The 18,912-nt window shown below is 65.0% G+C and overlaps 1 protein-coding gene across 2 annotated transcripts in view; it reads left to right on the forward strand.

The window, feature by feature from the left end:
• Abcc1 (ATP binding cassette subfamily C member 1 (ABCC1 blood group)) overlaps positions 1-18,912 on the forward strand; it is an 88,832-nt gene that overhangs the window by 51,822 nt on the left and 18,098 nt on the right. For both annotated transcript variants that reach the window (XR_013154593.1, XM_077106147.1), the window contains exons 13-19: positions 5,166-5,312; positions 6,397-6,484; positions 7,319-7,394; positions 8,354-8,480; positions 11,317-11,493; positions 12,784-12,951; positions 15,001-15,184. Coding sequence is in view for 1 of the 2 variants with exons in the window: in XM_077106147.1 (XP_076962262.1) it covers positions 5,166-5,312; positions 6,397-6,484; positions 7,319-7,394; positions 8,354-8,480; positions 11,317-11,493; positions 12,784-12,951; positions 15,001-15,184 (967 nt within the window). In the remaining variant the exon portion in view is untranslated. The remainder of the gene's footprint in view (positions 1-5,165; positions 5,313-6,396; positions 6,485-7,318; positions 7,395-8,353; positions 8,481-11,316; positions 11,494-12,783; positions 12,952-15,000; positions 15,185-18,912) is intronic.

Below are 18,912 nucleotides of genomic sequence, written 5' to 3' on the forward strand. Positions count from 1 at the left end.
TGTGACTCAGTGTTAAAGCACCCTGGGGTTCAGTCCCCAGTGCCATGTGCGCGCGTGTGGGCGTGCGTGTGTGTGTTTAGAGAAAAAGGCTGCATCTGTGCTGAACGTGCGGACTTTGTCCATGTCATTGTCCCCTGAACAGTGCAGCATAGCAGCTGGTGACAGAGCGTTGACCATCAGGTATTTTGAGCATCCAGAGGTGATCTAGTGCACACAGGCAGATGTGGACAGGCCACCTGCAGACCCTGTGCCCCTTCATACGAGGGACTGGAGCACCCCTGGATTTCAGTTTCTATGGGGGATCCTGAGCCAGTCCCTGTGGATGCCGGGGGGTGACTGTGGTTTCTGGAAGTTTCTACGACCTGAAATCACACATTTTCCTGATGAGAAGGCTTTCTTGTCGGGGTGTACGTCCCGACACTGGCTCTGGTAGGTCCCCTCGGCTGTCCCTGAGCCTGAGCTGGGACAGAGAGCTAGAGGTGGAGCGTTCGGAGTGGCTGGAGGCTGCTGCACACACACAGCTTGTCCAGCTGGACTCGGGACGTCTGGGCAGGGCCTGATGCCTGCACTCTGACCTCCAGATGCCGCTGGTGCCGTCTGGGCCCCGCCGGGCCGGCCGGGTGCGTGGTCTGTGGACGGCAGGCAGTGTCGGCCTGGACTGGCGGGCAGTGTCGGCCTGGACTGGCGGGCAGTGTTGGCACTGCCAGGCTTTTAGAAACGCAGGGTCTCGGGCCTCACCCCAGGTGAACTGAAATGGAACCTGCGTTTTAGGAAGCTCTGAGGGTGGTTTGAAATTTTGAGAGATACCAGCCAAAAGCTAGCCGTGGGCAAGCTCTTCCGTAAAGGGTCCCTGGTGACGGTTTCAGGTGTTCTGGGCCACGTGGACTCTGTCATGTGCTCCTCACCCCTGGGCAGGGTAGGAGTAGCCAAGGGCGAGGCCGCAGTGGTGCCGGAGATCTGTGTTCACACCCACGTATGTGACGTGCACGTGTCCTCAATATCCTTTTGATCCCCTAAGCATTTAAAGATGCAGGTCCACTCTGGGCCATCACGGGCCAGCCCCTGGCGGAGGACCGGAGTGTTCTTCTCCGCGTCTGCACACCCGCCACACACCCCCTCGGCTCAGGTGTGACCCAAGGCCCGCCCTGGCGCTGGACCTCCTCAGGAGCCCTGATGGTGTTAAGTCACGGGTGCAGGGAACCGGGCCGCGTCCTGCCCACCCACCCTCATGGCCAACGTCCAGTCCATCAAGACGGACTTTCCCCCGAGTTAGGATCCGCAGCCCTCCCAGGCCCACACCAGTGGGTTGGTACCGGCACAAGAGGGGACCACCCTGTGGTCCTCGAGTCCCTTGGGTCCCCAAGGTCCCTCTGGGCCCAGGGCTGGAAGGCGTGCTGTTGGGTCGGTCCTCTCTGTGTTTCCGTCCCTCAGGCTGCCCTGGCGGGGTGGGGCGGGCAGAGGGACCCCTCTGAAATCAGAAGTGATGTCACGGTGGACCCTAGTCACAGGGGATCCGTTTTGTTATTTGTCTTGACGCTGGGAAGAGTCTGTGCACTGTGCGCGAGCACTGTCTTCTGCACTGTGATAAGTCGTACATCGTCACCGTGTCACAGCGCGGGGGATGGAACCGGGGCCTGCCCCAGGCTGACAAGCCCCCCCCCCCCAGCTTGGCCAAGCACACACTTAAAAGGCAGGAAGAAGCGCTCGCAGTCAGCACCCCGGACTCCAGATGGCCTGCACACAGGCAGCATTCAGCCCCTGTGCGGTGGACACTGGGCCCAGGCCCCTTTGTTTCCCGAGCAGGGCAGGGTGGCGGCAGCATCCCGGCCCCGCCCGCTGGGTGTCAAGTAGTCCCTTGCCCCGCACTCCCCAGCTGGGACAATCAGAAGTGTCTCCAGATGTTGGCCGATGTCCCCTTGGGAGCAAAATTCCCCGAGCTGGGAACCAGAGGTCCCTGGTGAAGGCCCTGACCACACCAGTTCCTCGGGAGCGTTTCCAGAGCGCCATGGGCTGTGGTGCGTCAGTCCTTATGGTGGTCTATCTAAGCTCCCTTCCTGCTGCGACTGCACATCATGCAGAAGTCGTGCTGCTGAGGACGGCCTCGGAGGCCGAGGTCTGCGGCCAGCACGGGGGTGGGGGAGTGGTGACGAGCTCTGGTTTCGGGGGTTCTCATGACCCTTGGCTCTGCCTTAGGCAGAACCTGTGGTTTCCAGGGTGTCACCAGAGTGCACGCTGGCCTCTGCTTTGTCACTTCCTGCCCTGGGCTCCACGGGAAAGACGCTGGACAGCATAAGTGGCCGTCCTGGACCCTGAACTTGCCTCTTGGTTTCGGGGCAGGTGGGGCAGGGTGGAGGCCTCGGCTCTGAGGGACGGAGGTTGTGAAGCTTCTGGGGCAGGAAGGAGTGGACGGGCCTGGGGTCAGCTGGAGGCCATGGCCCTGCCCGAGGCACCGGGCTCTGACTACATTAGGATAAAGTATGTGGCCTGCGCTGCTGGGCGGGTCCGCCGGGGCTCTCCACGGCGGATTCCTGCGCTTCGAGGGTGACGCCGTGTTTACCCGGCAGTGGGTGATGGAAGCCAGGCCCGGGAGGCCGGGGCCACTGGGGATGCCATCTGGGGGCCCACGGGACCTGGCATCTCTCACGTCCCCCCGGCGCCCTGTCCTAAAACAGCCGCGGTGGGCGCTCAGCATTTTCCATCTCAGATGGTTGGTGGGCGCCTCGCCTGTGTGTCCTCCAGTGGACAGGTGTCCACGTGTGCACAGGTGTCCACGGGTGAGTCTCCGTCGTCACTTTCGCTGTGTCTCCAGAGCGGGGGACTCGGCACATGGTGCACCCTCGTGACTCTGCAGAGGGGTGAAGGAAGGCTTGAACGAACCCAGAGCCGTCTTGCCTGGATAGCAGCCTAACCCGGTCACCCAGAGCTAGAAGGGGGGAGGTTTTGAGAGACACGAAACCAAAAAGTCGAGGCAGGTACCTTAGAGCATGGCTGGGGGTTGCAGGCACGGCTGGATCTAGAGGCTTCCGAGGGGATGTCGGGGTCGCTCGCTGTCTCTCGGCTCTGCTTTCTCCACCGTGGTCTCTTTGCCCCTCAGCCACCCCTACAAGCAGAGAGCGGCTGCCCCCCACTTTCTTGGTGAGGTCTCACTGTGCTGCCCAGGCAGGTCTCACACCATTTTGCGGCTGCATAGTATCCTGCTGCGTGGCTGTGCATAGAGAAAAGAAACGGTCAGTGTCTAACCTGAACCCAGGCGTCACGCGGTGTGCGCGGGTGTCCCCGCACCCCCCGGCACCCGTTGGTGGACTTTTTATGCATCAGTTAAATTCTTTTTAAATGTTAAAAAGAAGAAACCACAGTTCCCCGTGTCAGCAGCCAGTGTGTCAGGCCTGCTCAGATGTGTGGCTGTCCCGGGGACCACGTGTCCCCTGTCGGTGGCCTTTGGAGCTCCTCCCCTCCCCCTTGGCCCTCGCCTCGGGCGGTGCTGGCTGGACGGTGTCACCAGGAGGAGAACCAGCCCTACTTGCTGGCGCTGGGCTCTTGCGCCCGGGGTAGGGAGTGGGGTCTTCGGGAGAACGGCCCGAGGAGGGCCCTCTGCCCAGGGGCACTGTCTTGCCACCAGCAGTCCTTGAAGGCCTGTCCTGAGCCCCATTTCACAGACAGGAAAGCAGAGTCTCGCTCAGAGAGGGGAAGTGAGACTCCCAGCGCCACCCAGCAGAGCCGTGGAGACATGCAGCTTAGCTCTGCAAAACCCTGCAGCTGAGGGCTGAGCAGGGTCGAGACCCGAGGGCTCAGCGCACCTCTGCCCACCTCCCAGTGGTCGGCCCTGAGCTCCGAGTTCACGTCCCCCAGGGAAAGCCGTGGAGGGCCGTAGGATCATGGCTGAACCGGGGACAGAGCTTGTTGTCCACTGCCGGGTCCAAGGTTTGCCAAACTGCCCGTGATGCCGTGTCCTGGAAGAGCCCGCGATCCCGCTGCCTGGCCCTGCTGGGATCCCAGCAGCGAGGAAGGGACCCACCGACCCAAACCCACCAGCTGCTCCCCCTCCTGGGCCAGGCCGCCCCCCGGGACTGTTCAGGGCTTTCCCACCACCCAGCTGGGCAGGGGCAGGTGGCCTCTGCGTGTGGGTGGGCACCAGCCGGCCGTGGGCGAGTCTGACTGTGTAGGTGGGAACAGGAAGGGCTTCCCCAGGACCCGGCCTGGGCTGTTTGGACCCCGAGGCAGCCCCTGGATCTGCCCTCTGAGTCCCTGGGAGAGGAAGTGAACTTCAGGTGGTGCGTTAGTCAGCTTTGCATCACTGTGACCAGAGTGCCTGACAGGGACAACTTAGAGGAGGGGAAGTTGATCTGCTCCTGGTTCTGAGGTCTCGGGTCGTGGATGGCCTGCTCCGTTGCTCTGGGCCGGGGGTGAGGCAGCCAGCCGTCATGGGGGAGGGCCCGGTGCAGAAGAGGTGCTCAGCTCACGCAGGTCAGGAGGGTGAGGGGAAGAGGGGACGAGGGGACGGGGCTGCGGGGCAGATGCACCTTCCCTGGGCAGCCCCCATTGACCCCCTCCTGCAGCCCCCTGCCCGCAGTCACCGCCTGGGTCAACCATGCCATAGTCCATGCCACCCAGCACGGGCTGCTGGGGTTCCGGCTCTCGCTGCCCAGTCCTCACTCTGAGGTCGCTGCACTGAAAACACAGGGGAGTTGGGGTTCCTCACATCTGAGCCATCATAGTTGTCCTCAGGGTCCCTAAACAGGGGTGGGTCTAGGCACTGAGGACACATTTGGGTACAAGACAGAGTCCCTTCAAGGAGCTGGCGTTCCAGGGTAGGAGACGGTGACTGTAACGTCACTGCACGGGTTGGGCAGCTGTTCCAGGCCCGGGGTGGGCGCAGCTCTCAGAGGCCGAGAGGGAGTGACCAGGCTGTTCTGGAGATGGCGAGGTGGCCTCAGGCAGAGGGAGCTGCGGGCCCAGGCCAGGAAGGACGCGCCTGGTGTTGAGCAGTGACCGCACGTGCCTCGTCCCCGACCCAGCGGGTGGGAGGCCAGGGCGTCGGCCCCGTCACAGGCTGCCCCGGTCCGTCCTTGGGGGGTGGCTGGGCGCCTGCCTGGTGCCAGGCGCTGCCTGTGCGTCTGCCTCCGGGGAAGGCCTGCCTCTTGCTCAGCTCTGGGGCCCTGCGGCAGGTGGCCCTGTCGACCTTCGCCGTCTACGTGACCGTGGACCAGAACAACGTCCTGGATGCGCAGAAGGCCTTCGTGTCCCTGGCCCTGTTCAACATCCTCCGCTTCCCGCTCAACATCCTGCCCATGGTCATCAGCAGCATCGTGCAGGTACCGGGCGGCCGGCGGGGACCCAGCCAGGCGCCGTCCTCCCCGCAGCTCGGGGCCTGCCTTGCGCTCCCCTGGGCCCCGGGGACGAGGCCCGGACACGAGCCGTCCCACGATTTCCGTTGGGCCCCAGAGGAAGCGTCCCCTGGCCTCCTGACAGGGCCCTAGTTGAGCATCTGAGATGGCAGAGGCTTTCCCGAGCTCTGGGGGCCTTTCCGGAACATTCTCTCCCGCCCTGACCTGGCCTGTCTCCTCCTAAACTGCAGCTCTGGACCCGCTTGATCGATTTTACGACCCCCCCCATAGGCCTCAGCCCCTCCGGCCCCCTCCCATGGCCCTGCAGGTTCCTGGGGACCCGTGGTGGCCCCGCGGTGGCCCCGCGGGCAGAGGGCAGGCTCCTGCTGCATCCCCGCTGCCGCTCCGCTGCTTCCCTCCTTCACTGTGTGCAAATCCACTTAAATCCCGTTTGTAGCCCCACAAATGGATCACCCCGAAGATGGGGTTGTGCCGTCTGGTTAGGCTTTGCCGGGGTCAGAGAACCCTTCCCGTGAGGAGGAACCTCGAGGAACAGTGTCCCCCAAGCCCCGTTTCTCCCCCTTCACCTCCCCAACCCTGCCCCCTCTGCCCCCTCTGATCCCCTCTTTCTTGGCTGAAGAATTCTCAGGCAGGTCCCAGAGCCTCTCCCTGGGCCCTAAACACCGGCCTGCCCTTCTCCTGACGCCTGCCACCCGCCGCCTGCCAGCCGCGACTTAAAATAACACCGTCCCCGGGGGTTTGCAGGGGGAGGGGCGAGCCCTGGGCGCCTTGGTGAGAGTCAGGGGAGGCCGGGCCTCCTGCCTCGGGGGTCAGGTCCCTGGAGTCCCTTTTCATCGAGCCCGGCCCCGCGTCCTTCCGTCCTTCCGTCCTTCCGTTCTACTGCCTCTGTGGGCTCTTGAGGGGCAGCAGGAGCCCAGGCCGCTCTGGCTCTTTGCAGTGCAGCTGCCCTGGGGGAGGGGGAGGACGTGGGCTCCCGCCCGGGGAAGCCACTGAGGTCCAGCCTGGCGCCTTTGGTGACAGTAACGGTGCCCTTAACCGCCTCCTCCACTAGGCGAGCGTCTCCCTCAAACGCCTGAGGATCTTCCTCTCCCACGAGGAGCTGGAGCCCGGCAGCATCGAGCGGAGACCACTCAAGGACGGTGGGTGCCATTGGTGCTGGGTCGTGCGCAGCGGCCTGCCTGCAGGACCCCAGCGAGCGAGGCCGAGCGAGGCCAGAGCAGGGCCAGAGCGGGGCCACCTCCGGGAATGCCCCGGGCCCCTCTTATCTCCTGCCCCAGGCCTGTTTCTTGGTGCTTGGGGGAGTTAATTCTTCACTTGACAGCAGGTGGGGGGACGCTCTTATCCCCAGAGGTTTAAGGTGGCTCCTGGTGAAGAGGCGTGAAGAGGCGTCCCCAGGGAGACGGGAGGAAACAGAGCGGGGGAAGGGTAGATGACCACCAGGCCAGAGCCGGGTCCCCTGGGAGCCACACTGTGGGGGCTTGTCCTACCTGGCCCCACCCCAGCCCGCCTGCCCCTCCTCTGCTTGTCCCGAGTGGACTGTGGCTGGCGTCCCGCAGCGGTGAGCCCGCGGGCAGGGGGTATGCTGGGGACGCGGAGAGGCTGCGGGCGTGGGGACAGAGACCCACCTTGGGCCTGAAGGCCCCGTGGGTGCCGTGCCAGACGTTGACCTCGGCTGCTGCTCAGAGCTGCCCAAGCCGTGAGACAGCGGGCAGGGGTCCCGAGGGTGGGGCGACCTGGGTCCCCCGCCCCGCAGGCGTCGGGATGGGCCAGCTTCCAGTCCCAGAGGGCGCGTCCACCTCTCTTGAGGTTCCTCCAGAGCTGGGGTTGGTGTCCTGTTGAGAGAGGCGATGACCTTTCTAGATACAGCCAGGGGCCCCTGGGGTCCAGCGTCCGAGGTCAGACCACCCGTGAGAAAGAGGGCGCTCTGCTCGGGGCGCCACCCCAGCCTGACAGTCCCCTCTGGTGTCTTCCAGGCAGGGGGACCAACAGCATCACCGTGGAGAACGCCACCTTCACGTGGGCCAGGGGCGAGCCGGCCACGCTCAACAGGTGAGGGGCCTGGGCACACGTCTGAGCCTCAGTTGACCCGTCAGGAAAACAGGTCCAGCCACACTGGCTCAGGCCGCCCCCAGGAGCAGACGAGAAGGTGCCTAAGCACCGAGGGGCGCCTCTCATCGTGAGCAGTGGCACCCTTGCCCAGGCGGGCGACAAAGGGGAATTTGGGGTTCCCATAGCTGAGAAGCTCCACTTTCAGGTATGGTGCGATCCAGGGTCTCACACGGGGCCATCAGAACTCTGTCCCCTTTTGGCCTCGCGTCCCTCTGGGCGGCTCCACTCTCAGAAGAGTGTGAGGACAGAGGCCCCAGCTCTGGGGCACGGCTTCCCTCAGCAGGGGACCTGCCTCTCATTGGTCCACATCACGTCACCCGCCCCTCCCTGAGCCAGTCACGGGCCTGCAGGGCCCAGGCGGGGGAGTGACCAGGCTGCTCCAGGGCGGTCTTGCCTCAGCCCACCCCCAGCACTGACCACCTGCCCTTATCTTTCACACCACACCAGGGTCGGTGTCAGGGACTGGCCCCTTGTCCCCTCCTGACTGGTGACCTTGATCAGCAGCCTCTTTAGGGGGTCCCCAAAACCCAGGCCAAAGGGACCTTTGAAGAGGCCAGATTTCCCCTGTGCCCCCAACAGCTGCCCCTGACTGGGGTCAGCTTGGAGCTGTCATTCATCAGGCAGGGGACAGGCCCTTCTGAGGAATCCCCACCCACGTCTGCCTGTCCCTTTTTACCTCCCTGAAGACCCTGGACGAGGAAGTCCCTCCTCACGTCTAACTTGAGTCCCTCCTGCGTCCCTACCTGTCCATCTCCCCCTGCTCCACGCTCATCTGGGCTGGGCCCTCCTGCCTCGCACCTGGAGCCCGGGCCGTTCCTGGGGGCAGACCGGGTGGGAGGGAGGTGGGAGGGAGGTGGCCGGGGCGGCTGGCTGAGGCCGGACGTGTGGTGTCCTTGCAGCATCACCTTCTCCGTCCCGGAAGGCGCCCTGGTGGCCGTGGTGGGCCAGGTGGGCTGCGGGAAGTCCTCCCTGCTCTCCGCCCTGCTGGCCGAGATGGACAAGGTGGAGGGGTTCGTGGCTCTGAAGGTAAGGCGGGGCGGGAGCAGAAGCCGGCCTTCCTGTCCGTCCCCCCGTCTGTCCCCCCGTCTGTCCCCCTGTCCGTCCCCCTGTCCGTCACTCTGTCCGTCCCTCTGTCCGTCCCCCTGTTCGTCCCCCCATCTGCCCACCTGTCCATCCCTCTGTCCTTGCCTCTGTCTGTCCCTCTGTCCGTCCCCCTGTCCGTTCCCCTGTCCGTCCCCCCGTCTGTCCCCCCATCTGTCCCCCGTCCATCCTCCGTCCGTCCCTCTGTCCCTCTGTCCATCCCTCTGTCTGTCCGTCTGTCCCCCCGTCTGTCCCCCTGTCCGTCCCCCTGTCCGTCACTCTGTCCGTCCCTCTGTCCGTCCCCCTGTCAGTCCCCCCGTCCATCCTCCGTCCGTCCCCCCGTCCGTCCCTCCGTCCGTCCCCCCGTCCGTCCCTCCGTCCGTCCCCCCGTCCGTCCCCCCATCCGTCCCCCCGTCCGTCCCCCCGTTCGTCCCCCCCGTCCGTCCCCCTGTCTGACCCTCTGTCCGTCCCCCTGTCCGTCCCTCTGTCCCTCTGTCCGTCCCTCTGTCTGTCCCTCCGTCCCCCTGTCCGTCCCTCTCCCTGCTCTCCCCCGGGCCGCCCCAGGGGACCGGAGCGTGTCCTTTATTGTTGCGTTGGGGAAACGGCTGGTGATGAGAGGCCACAGCCCTGGAGGGGGCTCCGGCCTCGCTCCCTGCCCGTGTGGCCCAGGGGACCGGCCTCCCAGTAGTGGGCGTCCCTCGCCGGCTTCCCCGCATTTACAGGCTGCCCCGTGTGGAGAGTTTTCTGGTGTAAACGACCATAGTTCTCCACGGGGTTCCGGCAGGAAGCACAGGGTGTGATAAGGAGAGGAACCGGCTCATTTTACAAGGCCTTGGAGAGCTCTGCAGAGGGACGTCGGAGTGGGGGCGCTGACCAAGCTCCCCGAGGCCAGGAAGGGGAGGGGACGCCCTCCCAGGCCTGGTCCTCAGTGTCCCCAGGCTGCGTCACTCGCCCATCACAGCCGGGTCCTAGTTCTGCGCAGTGGCTGGATTCCTTCTGAGGTCCGACTCACTCCAGTCCCCAGCGTCCCCTCCCTCCACCTCTCCTCCACCCCGAGGACAGGATTTTGCTTCCAGTTCCTCCCTGCCCTTAGGACAGCAGCTCTTAGACAGTGCCTGGCAGACAGTAGGTGCTCAATCTGTGTGCAGCGAACACTCGCACTCCTGGCCGTCCCTGTCTGCCCGCTCTGGTGCCCCGAGGTCTCTCTGCACCTTGCTCTTGGCTGTGGCTCTTCCTCTCTTAAACACACCTTGGCCTGTGGCTCCTCTGTGACGCGTCCCCAGGGCCTCCCTCGGGAAGGAGCAGTCTCAGGTCTGGTTTGGCTGAATTCTTGGTGTGGCCTGGAGGCCAGGGCACCGAGCGCCCCGTGAGACCCCCAGAGAGAGCCCCGGGATCCGGAGCCGGGTTCCCACGCCGTCCCTTCCCCGAGAACCGCCTCTCCTGCTGCAGAAATGAGCCCCTGAGTTCTGACACCCGTTTCCTGCAGCGAGGTCTGCTCCCAAGGTCTTGCAGGATGTTTGGGGAACACGAGCCCCAGGCCCCGCCCACCAGGGACGGTGACCTTAGCAGAGGCTCTGAGAAGTCCTGCAAGGAGGGCAGGGTTGGACCTCGTCTGGGCAGCTGTCCCAGGGCGCCCGCCTGTCACGGTGCCTGAGAGACCACACCCCCAGCCGTGGGTCTGAGTTAACGACTTTAGCTGTTATTTTGAGAAACGCTGTCCTTACTTTGAAGTCCGTGTTTTAAAGCCAGAGGAGCTCCAGTCGGGAAAGGGACACAAAGGGACACCTCACATCGCCGTCTGCTCTGCCATCTGGCTCAGCAGCATTGTCCCCTGGGGCCACACTGCTGATGGTGGGCCAGAAGGTTATCTTGCCGGCTGTTTTGCCCTGGGGGAGCGGCGTGCTCACAGTGTAAAGTCTTGATTTTTTCCAGGTGTTTCTCTGGTGTGGCCTGCGCCTACCTTGTCTGAATTGCCCGTGGGTTTTAGGGCCAAGACTTTCTGACGTTTAGCCTTTTACCGGTTAGGATATCGCAGCCAGCAGTTTGATCATTCATCTGAGCGTTTAGATCAGAGATGGAGCTTCCAGTTCCCACACCCGGCCTTGTCCCCAGGAACTCCTTGACTTCAGAATCCTTTTAGCGGGGCACCGGGGTGCACGCTTGTAATCCCAACGACTTGGGAGGCCAAGGCAGGAGGATTGCAATTTGAAGGCCAGCTCAGCAATTTGGCAAGGCTCTAGGCAACTGAGCGAGACGTTGTCTCAAAATTAAAAAACAAAAAGAGCTGGGGATGTGGCTCAGTGGTTAAGTGTTCCCCAGGTTCAATCCCCCCCCAAAAAAAACCAAACCAAGAGTCTCCGGTGACTCCCTGTTGCTCTCAAATGGACTCAGCATGGCCTCCTCGGGCTCAGTCCTGCCCGTCTTCCCCTCACGCAGTGCCTCCGTGCTCCGGCTGTGCCGCCCTCTCTGTTTCTCTGCCCTCTCTGTGCCCAGCCTCCTCCGGGGTCCCCTGCCTGCTCGGAGTCCCCTCAGACTCCTGGGAACCTCCTCCTCTGTGACTTGGTCTTCACCCTCGTGTCCTCTTAAGAAACACTGTTTTCCACACCTCATCCTGGAAACAGGAGGGGACAGCCCTGGACACGGCTCCTGGCCCCGTGCGACTCAGTTTCCCTCTTGGTGGAGCGTCTGCTGGGGTGAGCTGGAGGACTCTCCTGGCAGGGGCTGGCCGGCTCTGAGCTGTCCGTCCCCTCCGTCCCTGTCCCGCCCCTCCCTCGCCACGCAGGGCTCGGTGGCCTACGTCCCCCAGCAGGCCTGGATTCAGAACGACTCCCTCCGTGAGAACATCCTGTTCGGGCGCCCGCTGCGGGAGCGCTACTACAACGCCGTGGTGGAGGCCTGCGCGCTCCTCCCGGACCTGGAGATCCTGCCCAGCGGGGACCGCACGGAGATCGGCGAGAAGGTCAGTCCAGTTCAGCACTGGCCCCCGGGTCCGCCGACTGCGGCTGCCCGAGGAGGAGCCGCGGGGTCCTAGTGGCTGACACATTGAACCCTCGCTGCTCTGAGTCAGCCCACGGCCGTCCAGGCAGGGCTCCCCGGGAGGCCCTGCTCCAGGGCACCCGGGCACTGTCACGGTCACGTGTCCACCAAGCTCCTTGCCCGGACGAGATGTGGGAGGAGGTGTTTGCTCCTCATGTCCACAGACCCTGTCAGGGCGCTGACAGGAGCAGTGCTGTAGCTGACGCTGGGCACTGCCCATGCGCCAGGCCCTAGGCTGGACATTTCTTGCCCATTTCATCACAGCAAGCTCGGGAGCGGGGTTTGCTGTTTTCTCCATTTAATGGTTGAGGAAAGAGGCACAGAGAGGCTAAGTGACTTGCCAAGGCCACACAGCCAGGGAGACCTGGAGGGGGGCTCTGTGCCCTGGTCTCACCCACTGCATTTATCATCAGGGACCTTTGGTTATCCCCAAGTGACCATGTGGGTCCAAGGCCTGGGCCTCCTGGGGGCCCTGGGGAGGGCCCGGCTCCTTTCCCTCTCCTTTTCTGCCTCTCAGTCCGTCCTTCTCGAAGAGTGTCCACATCTGGCCCTGAGTGACTCCGGACCGCCCCTCTCTAGGGACACTGTGGAGGGAGACAGTGCCCGGCTCAGCTTGGGCCCAGCGTCTGCCCTGGACAGTACTCTGGGGCTGCAGGGACTGGCAGAGGGGACCAAGAGCCAGGACCCCCCGCAGTGCAGGAGCAGTTACCCAGCGGGTGTCCACGCCATGGCCTAGCCAGTCACGTCATGGCCTTGGGCCATCTGTGGTGGGGACACAGGCTGCTGCAGGTCCTCCCCGCGGGTAGAGCCCAGGCCTGGGCCATCACCCAGGATGGAGCCCGCTCTGGCCGTGTGGCTCCCCCAGTGACCAAGCCCACCAAGGACCGTCGGCCATGGTGGGCACCGCAGCAGCCTCACTGTGACGTCACGGCTGTGTCCCCTGGTGCCGCCCACCAGGCTGGAAGATCCAGGGTCTGCCTTGAGCGCTCACTATGGCCAGGAGCCCCACCCAGCGACCCTGTCACCCATCTTCCAGGTGGGGCCACCCTGGCGCCCACAGTCACATCCTGGTCTTTGGGGGGCTGCTGGTGGGACCCAGGACGCTCCTGCCCTGTCTCACGCTGAAACAGCCCCCTGGCCTGACAGCACCCAGCGGGTGACCCTCCTGAGTCTTGGGGTTTCTCGGGGACCACCCTCTGCGTTGTCCCCCCAGGGCGTGAACCTGTCGGGTGGCCAGAAGCAGCGCGTGAGCCTGGCCCGGGCCGTGTACGGAGACTCCGACGTCTACCTCTTCGACGACCCGCTCTCCGCCGTGGACGCGCACGTGGGGAAGCACATCTTCGACAACGTGGTCGGCCCCAAGGGCATGCTGAGGAGCAAGGTGCTGCTCCGGGGAGGGCGGCCCACTGGGGGCTCCGGGCGGGGCTGACCTGTAGTGGGCCTGACCTGCGGTGGGCCTGACCTGCCGTGGGCTTGTCCTGTCATGGGCCTGTCCTGTGGTGGGCCTGTCCTGTGGTGGGGCCTGCCCTGCCGTGGGCCTGACCTGCGGTGGGCCTGACCTGCGGTGGGGCTGTCCTGCCGTGGGCCTGACCTGCGGTGGGCCTGCCCTGCCGTGGGCCTGCCCTGCCGTGGGCCTGCCCTGCCGTGGGCCTGTCCTGTCGTGGGCCTGTCCTGCCGTGGGCCTGTCCTGTCGTGGGCCTGTCCTGCCGTGGGCCTGTCCTGCGGTGGGCCTGTCCTGCCCTGCCGTGGGCCTGTCCTGCCGTGGGCCTGTCCTGTCATAGGCCTGTCCTGTCATGGGCCTGTCCTGCCGTGGGCCTGTTCTGCCTTGGGCCTGTCCTGCCGTGGGCCTGTCCTGTCGTGGGCCTGTCCTGCCGTGGGCCTGTCCTGTCGTGGGCCTGTCCTGTCGTGGGCCTGTCCTGTCGTGGGCCTGTCCTGAGGTGGGGCCTGCCCTGCCGTGGGCCTGTCCTGCCTTGGGCCTGTCCTGCTGTCCCTGCCCTCCATGTCCAGGGGCAGCAGGAGAATGGCCACCACACCTGAGAGCCGCACAGCAGCCCCATCGTGCTGGGTTTTTCCTTTTTAAAAAAAAAAAAAATTTTTCAGTCTTTATTTTATTGATTGTTACGAGGTGCGGAGGCTCGGCCCAGGGCCTCGTGCAGCCAGGCCACGCTCTCCACTGACCAGCCCGGCAGTGGGGGAGGGGCACACGCTTCCTTTTTAAATGCAGCCTGTGCCACGGAGAGCTACTGACAGGACAGGGACAGCAGGGCAGTCACGTGATGCTACTGTCCCAAGACTTGTGGGGTCCTCCTGGGTCATTCTGCTGGGCGCGTGGACTTTTCAACAGGGTTATGGTGACACACGTGCACAGGACGGCGAGCGCCATGTGGCTGAACCTGTCAGGAGCACCCCCTGGGCTGCCGCCAAAATTCTGTGCCAACTCTTAAATGTTAAAAATGTTTTCTTAAAGTTTTCAAAGGACACGTGCGCATGGTGACCAAAGCAGAGCGTGTGAGGAGATAAGTGTGTGCGTGCACCCCGCGCACACTCACGCACGCACATACCTATGCACGCACGCACATACCTATGCACACATGCACACACAGATGCACGCACGTATGCACACGCACATGCACACGCACACACACATACACACACACATACACACGCACACGCACACATACACGCACACATGCACACACACATGCACATGCACACACGCACACATGCACACGCGCGCGCACACACACACACACTTCCCATCCTGTCTCCTAATCTTCTTTCCCCTCTTCCTTATTGGGTCCTGGGGTTGAGCCAGGCCTCCCACCTGCTGGTTTTGCAGGGGCTTCTGGGGAGCAGTAGGGGAGTCAGGTCTTCAAAAGTCAGACAGATGGCCGCGTGCAGTTGTCCTGCCACCGCAGCGCCTTTCCTCGTCCACATGCCTGCTGCCCCTGCCACTCCCTCTGGCCTTCACCCAGCTGCTCAGGAGGCTGAGGCAGGAGGATTGCAAGTTGGAGGTCAGCCTCATCAACTTTGTGAGGCGCTTAGCAATCAGCGAGACCCGGTCTCTAAATAAAATACAAAACAGGGATGGCATGTGGCTCAGCGGTGAGGACCTCTGGGCTCAATCCCTGGCACCAAAACCCATGTAGAACGCAGCCCTGCCGCCGAGCCTGCCTCTGCCTTCTGCAGGGCCTGCCCTCCCTGCTGCGTCCCCCATCGCGGTGCAGCTCCCCGTCTCCTGTTTGTGGCTCCTGGAGCCCGGGGCGGCGTCTAGGCTGGTTTTGTCCCTGCATGAAGCCCAGCATCAGGCCCGCGGCGAGCTCACATGTGGAAGCTGGAGCTCCCGCGTCACCGGCTTCCCACCCAGCTCTGCCATCCGGGGCCTGGTGACGCGTGTGCTGACGGGGCTGGGTCTCCGCTTTGCCCGCAGACGCGGATCCTGGTCACACACAGCATCAGCTACCTGCCGCAGGTGGACGTCATCGTGGTCATGAGCGGGGGCAAGATCTCCGAGATGGGCTCCTACCAGGAGCTGCTGTCCCGCGACGGCGCCTTCGCCGAGTTCCTGCGCACCTACTCCAGCGCCGAGCAGGACCAGGCCCCGGAGGACGACAGTAAGGCCCAGTGGCGTCCCTGATGGCCACGGGGGTGGCGGGTGGAGGGCGGGTGGGCGTTGGTCAGGAGAGTGCCGGAAGGCGCCCTCCTGGGGCGGAGTGGACAGCGGTCGCGGCTGCAGGCCAGGCGGGGGCCTGCAGATGGGCGCAGCCGCCCAGGGCCTTCCTGCAGGGGAGGATGAGGACAGTCTGCTGACAGTCCCCTGGCATGCTCAGGTCCACGGGCCTGGGTGACCCCAGCCTGTCCTTCGCCTCCTCTGAGCCTGCTTCCTCGCTGACGAGGCAGGGGACAGCAGGACCACACGCTGTGTGGCCCTAACGTGGTGACCCGCCCGGAGCCTTCGGCCCACGCCGTGCCCAGGGCTTCAGAGGCCAGCGATAAACAATAGCTCTGGTGACGGCCCTGGAGGGTGACGTCCTGGGGTCTGCCAGGTCACAGTGGACCTGCCCCTTCCCAGCCACCACGTCTGGCCTGTCCCCAGGCTCTCAAGTGGGCGAGTCTCGGGCTCCCTTCCATCTGGCCAGGGCAGGCTGGACGTCTGTTGCTGGTGGGTTCCGAGGTTGGGGGTCGGTCTGCAGCCCCCTCGGGCGCCCTGTGTTCCCGTGGCCCGCTGGCGTCTCGGGGACCCCTGCTCGCCTCCCGCTCTGGCCCGTGGTGTCCTGGAAAGGGAGGCCCCCGTTGGTCTGAGGACCCGGCTACACCCGGCTCAGCCTCCCGCCCGCCCTGCCCCCTGCCTCCAGGAGAGGACGCGAGGGGCTCCCCGGGACTCGGGGCTTGTTCCTTCCGCACTGTCCCACTTGTCCCCAGCGGGTCTCAGGTGGACTTCCCGGGGGTGGGCTGCAGGGAGCCCACTGCACAGCTGCCCGGGGTGGAGCTGACGGCCCAGGGGCTTGGGTCGCTGAGGAAGGGTCCGTGCTGGTCGCTCAGTCCTGCGGGAATTTATTGAGCACCGACTGTATGTCGAGTTCTGGTGATGTCTTCTGAGGGCTGCCACCGAGGGCCACCACTGGGCTCTCATGACAGCCGTATGCTGTCCCACGTGCCGGAGGCAGGGAGTCTGAGGGGAGGTGCCAGCGGGCGGGGCCCAAGGAGGCGTCCAGGTCTCTCCTGGCTTCTGGGCTCCCCCTGCTGCGCCCGCTGTCCCCGCATACCCTGCTCTAGGGCATTTAGGGTTCCCAGGGCAGCCGGCCAGTGGAGGAGGCCCCCGCGTCCCGTGACCTGGCCTCCTGCCGAGACCCTGTCTCCAGGAGCAGCCGGGGCCTGAGGCGTGGGGTTGGGACGTCAGCAGACGGGTTCTAGGGGTGACGTCAGCCGACACCAAGAGCTCAGGAGAGCCGCAGGCTGGGAGCGGGGCAGCCCGGTGTCTCAGGGGGACGCTGGGTGGGGACGGGGCAAGAGTGGCAGATGGGGGCTCCCTGCTGTGAACATGGGGAGCAGCCAGCAGGGGGGTGGCCGCATGAGCTCCATCTGTTTGAGAAACGAACAGGAGGCCGGGCGGCCAGACCAGGTGTGCAGGGGAGTGGGGGCAGGTGAGGGCGGCGGGGGTCGTCCTGCAGGTCTGCACCCCAGAGTTTGGGTCTGGGCCTACATGCAGTGGGGAGCCACGGAGTGTCAGGGAGAGGCAGCAGCTGGCCTCGGGACCCACAGCGGCTGCCAGCAGCCCGCCCCGACTCCTCTGATTCTCTCGCACAGCGGCGTGTCACCTGGTAGAGAAGGTCCTTCCCGCCCCTCTGTCCTCCTCCTCGGGGACACTTTTCCTGGTTGGGTCGCGGGTCTCTTGGAACCCGGGCTGCAGCGGGTGGGTGGGGGACGGTGGTGGCCGAGATGGGGGCGGTGCTGGTTTCTGGGGGACCCGGTGCTTACTCTGCGTGAAGAGGGCCCCGTCCACGCGGCCACCTTCCCACCGGGGAGAGCAGCCGGGTGGCTCTGGTCCCCGTCCTCTGTGATCGTGAGGTCCCTCTGGGCTCACTGTGGACACGCGCTGCAGACCCGGGGACGCCCTGGGAGAGGCCGCCCTCCTTCCTCTGCCCCTCCCCCACCCCGCCAGCTCCTCCTGACGCCCAGCAGCCGCGGGAGCCCCTCCTGGGGACGGCCGAGCCTGGCAGCTGCCCCTCTCTGGCGGTGGAGGACCTTGGGAGCCAGGCTGGCCGTCCAGGCTGGGCAGGCCGCCGGTCAGCTCCGTTTTTGGTTGAAACCGAGGCGTCGGCTGAAACGCAGTGGAGCTGGATCCTCCCTCCGGGAGGCCGGCCTTGCTGGCCCTGGTCTGGGCTGAGTTCCAGAACCTTCTTGAGCAAAGAGACGTTGGCATAAACAGGAGCCCGGAGGTGCCTGCTCTCAGGGCGGCCGCCCCGCGGTCCAGGCTCAGCTCCGGGGGACCTGGGGGACGTCCCTTGACCGACGGCTTCCTGGGCTCGGATGTCTGGGAGGCGTGCACGGCATCTTCCTGCCGAGCCGTCCCCTGTGCTGTCCCCTGCTCCGACCTGGCTTCCTTTGTGACCCGCTCTCCACGTGCTGGCTCTCTCCCGCCTTGGAACTTGGGTCTCAGGGCGGCTGTTGTGCACCTCTGGGTCCCCAGGGCCGAGAACAGTGCTGGGTGCAGGGTAGCTACGTGGTTACGTGCCGAATAAGGGGGTGAACGGGTGACACTGATTCCCGGGGCACACTCTAGCGCGGGTCCAGTCTCAGGTTCCCAGGGGACGCGAGCTGATTTGCCCCAGTCCCTCGGGCCGGTTTAGAGCCTGCACTGTGGACATAGGGAGGGCCCCGGGTGGCCGCGGCAGTGCCCCGTGGCATTACGAGGTCAGCTCTGCTTCTCGCTGGCCATCCCCTCGTCCACCTGCCCATCGGGTGTGTGTCCTGGGAGCCTGCGGGTGCTGCAGAGCCGCCCTGTGGGACGGTGCCCCCTCTCCAGCACCCATGGTTGTTCAGTGCACACCCTTTATAACTGCACAGGGTCTGCCGGGGGCAGGGGGCGGGGATGGCGTCCTGGTGAGCTCACCGCATGCTGGGGGAGACCGACCCCAGGAAAGCAGGCCCGAGGACGAGGCTGCTGTTGAGCACAGCTGGGCTTCCTGGGGAGGGGCTGGTCTTGGGTGTCACCCTCTGTCACCCTCGCCAGTCGTCACTCAGGCCGGGTGGGAGGGGGTGCCGAGGTGCGCACATGTCCTCTCAGGAGACCGTCACTCTGTCCCCTCAGGATCTCAGCGGGAGCGTGGCGGAGCCCTTGCCCAGTTCCTAACACTTTGTTGGGTCTCGTAACTTCCAGGTGGCAAAGTGGTGGACCAGGAGGAGGGAGGTCAGTGTGCCCGTGGGGCGGGCGGTGCTCCAAGGCTGGCCGGCCTGTGCTGCACGCTGGCCGGGACGGTGGCCGCTCCGCTCCGCCCGGGCTTGGCCGTGGGGCCGGGGAGCAGCCTGCGGCTCTAGAGCTTGTGTGGGGCCCCGACCCGCGTGTCCCCGAGGAGACCACAGAGCAGACTCAGGTGGACAGTGGGGACAGCAGCGTAGGGGGCCAGCCTCGCATCCTGGGGCACAGGCAGGAGGTGACCCGCGTGGTGGCCGTGGTGGCCAGTGCTGCCCAGCTGAGTCCTGAGGCCAGGCTGGACCCACCCCCGCCCTCACCAGCACCGTGGGCCGAGGGTCAAGGCCAAGGTCCTGTTGAAGCAGCTCAGGGGGCAGCGGGGGGCTCTTCCTGGAAGGATCGCGGACGACTTGGAGACCCCAGGCCAGC

The sequence above is a fragment of the Callospermophilus lateralis genome, chromosome 19 (genome assembly GCF_048772815.1).
Source record: "Callospermophilus lateralis isolate mCalLat2 chromosome 19, mCalLat2.hap1, whole genome shotgun sequence".
In the NCBI taxonomy this organism is placed as follows: Eukaryota; Metazoa; Chordata; class Mammalia; order Rodentia; family Sciuridae; genus Callospermophilus; species Callospermophilus lateralis.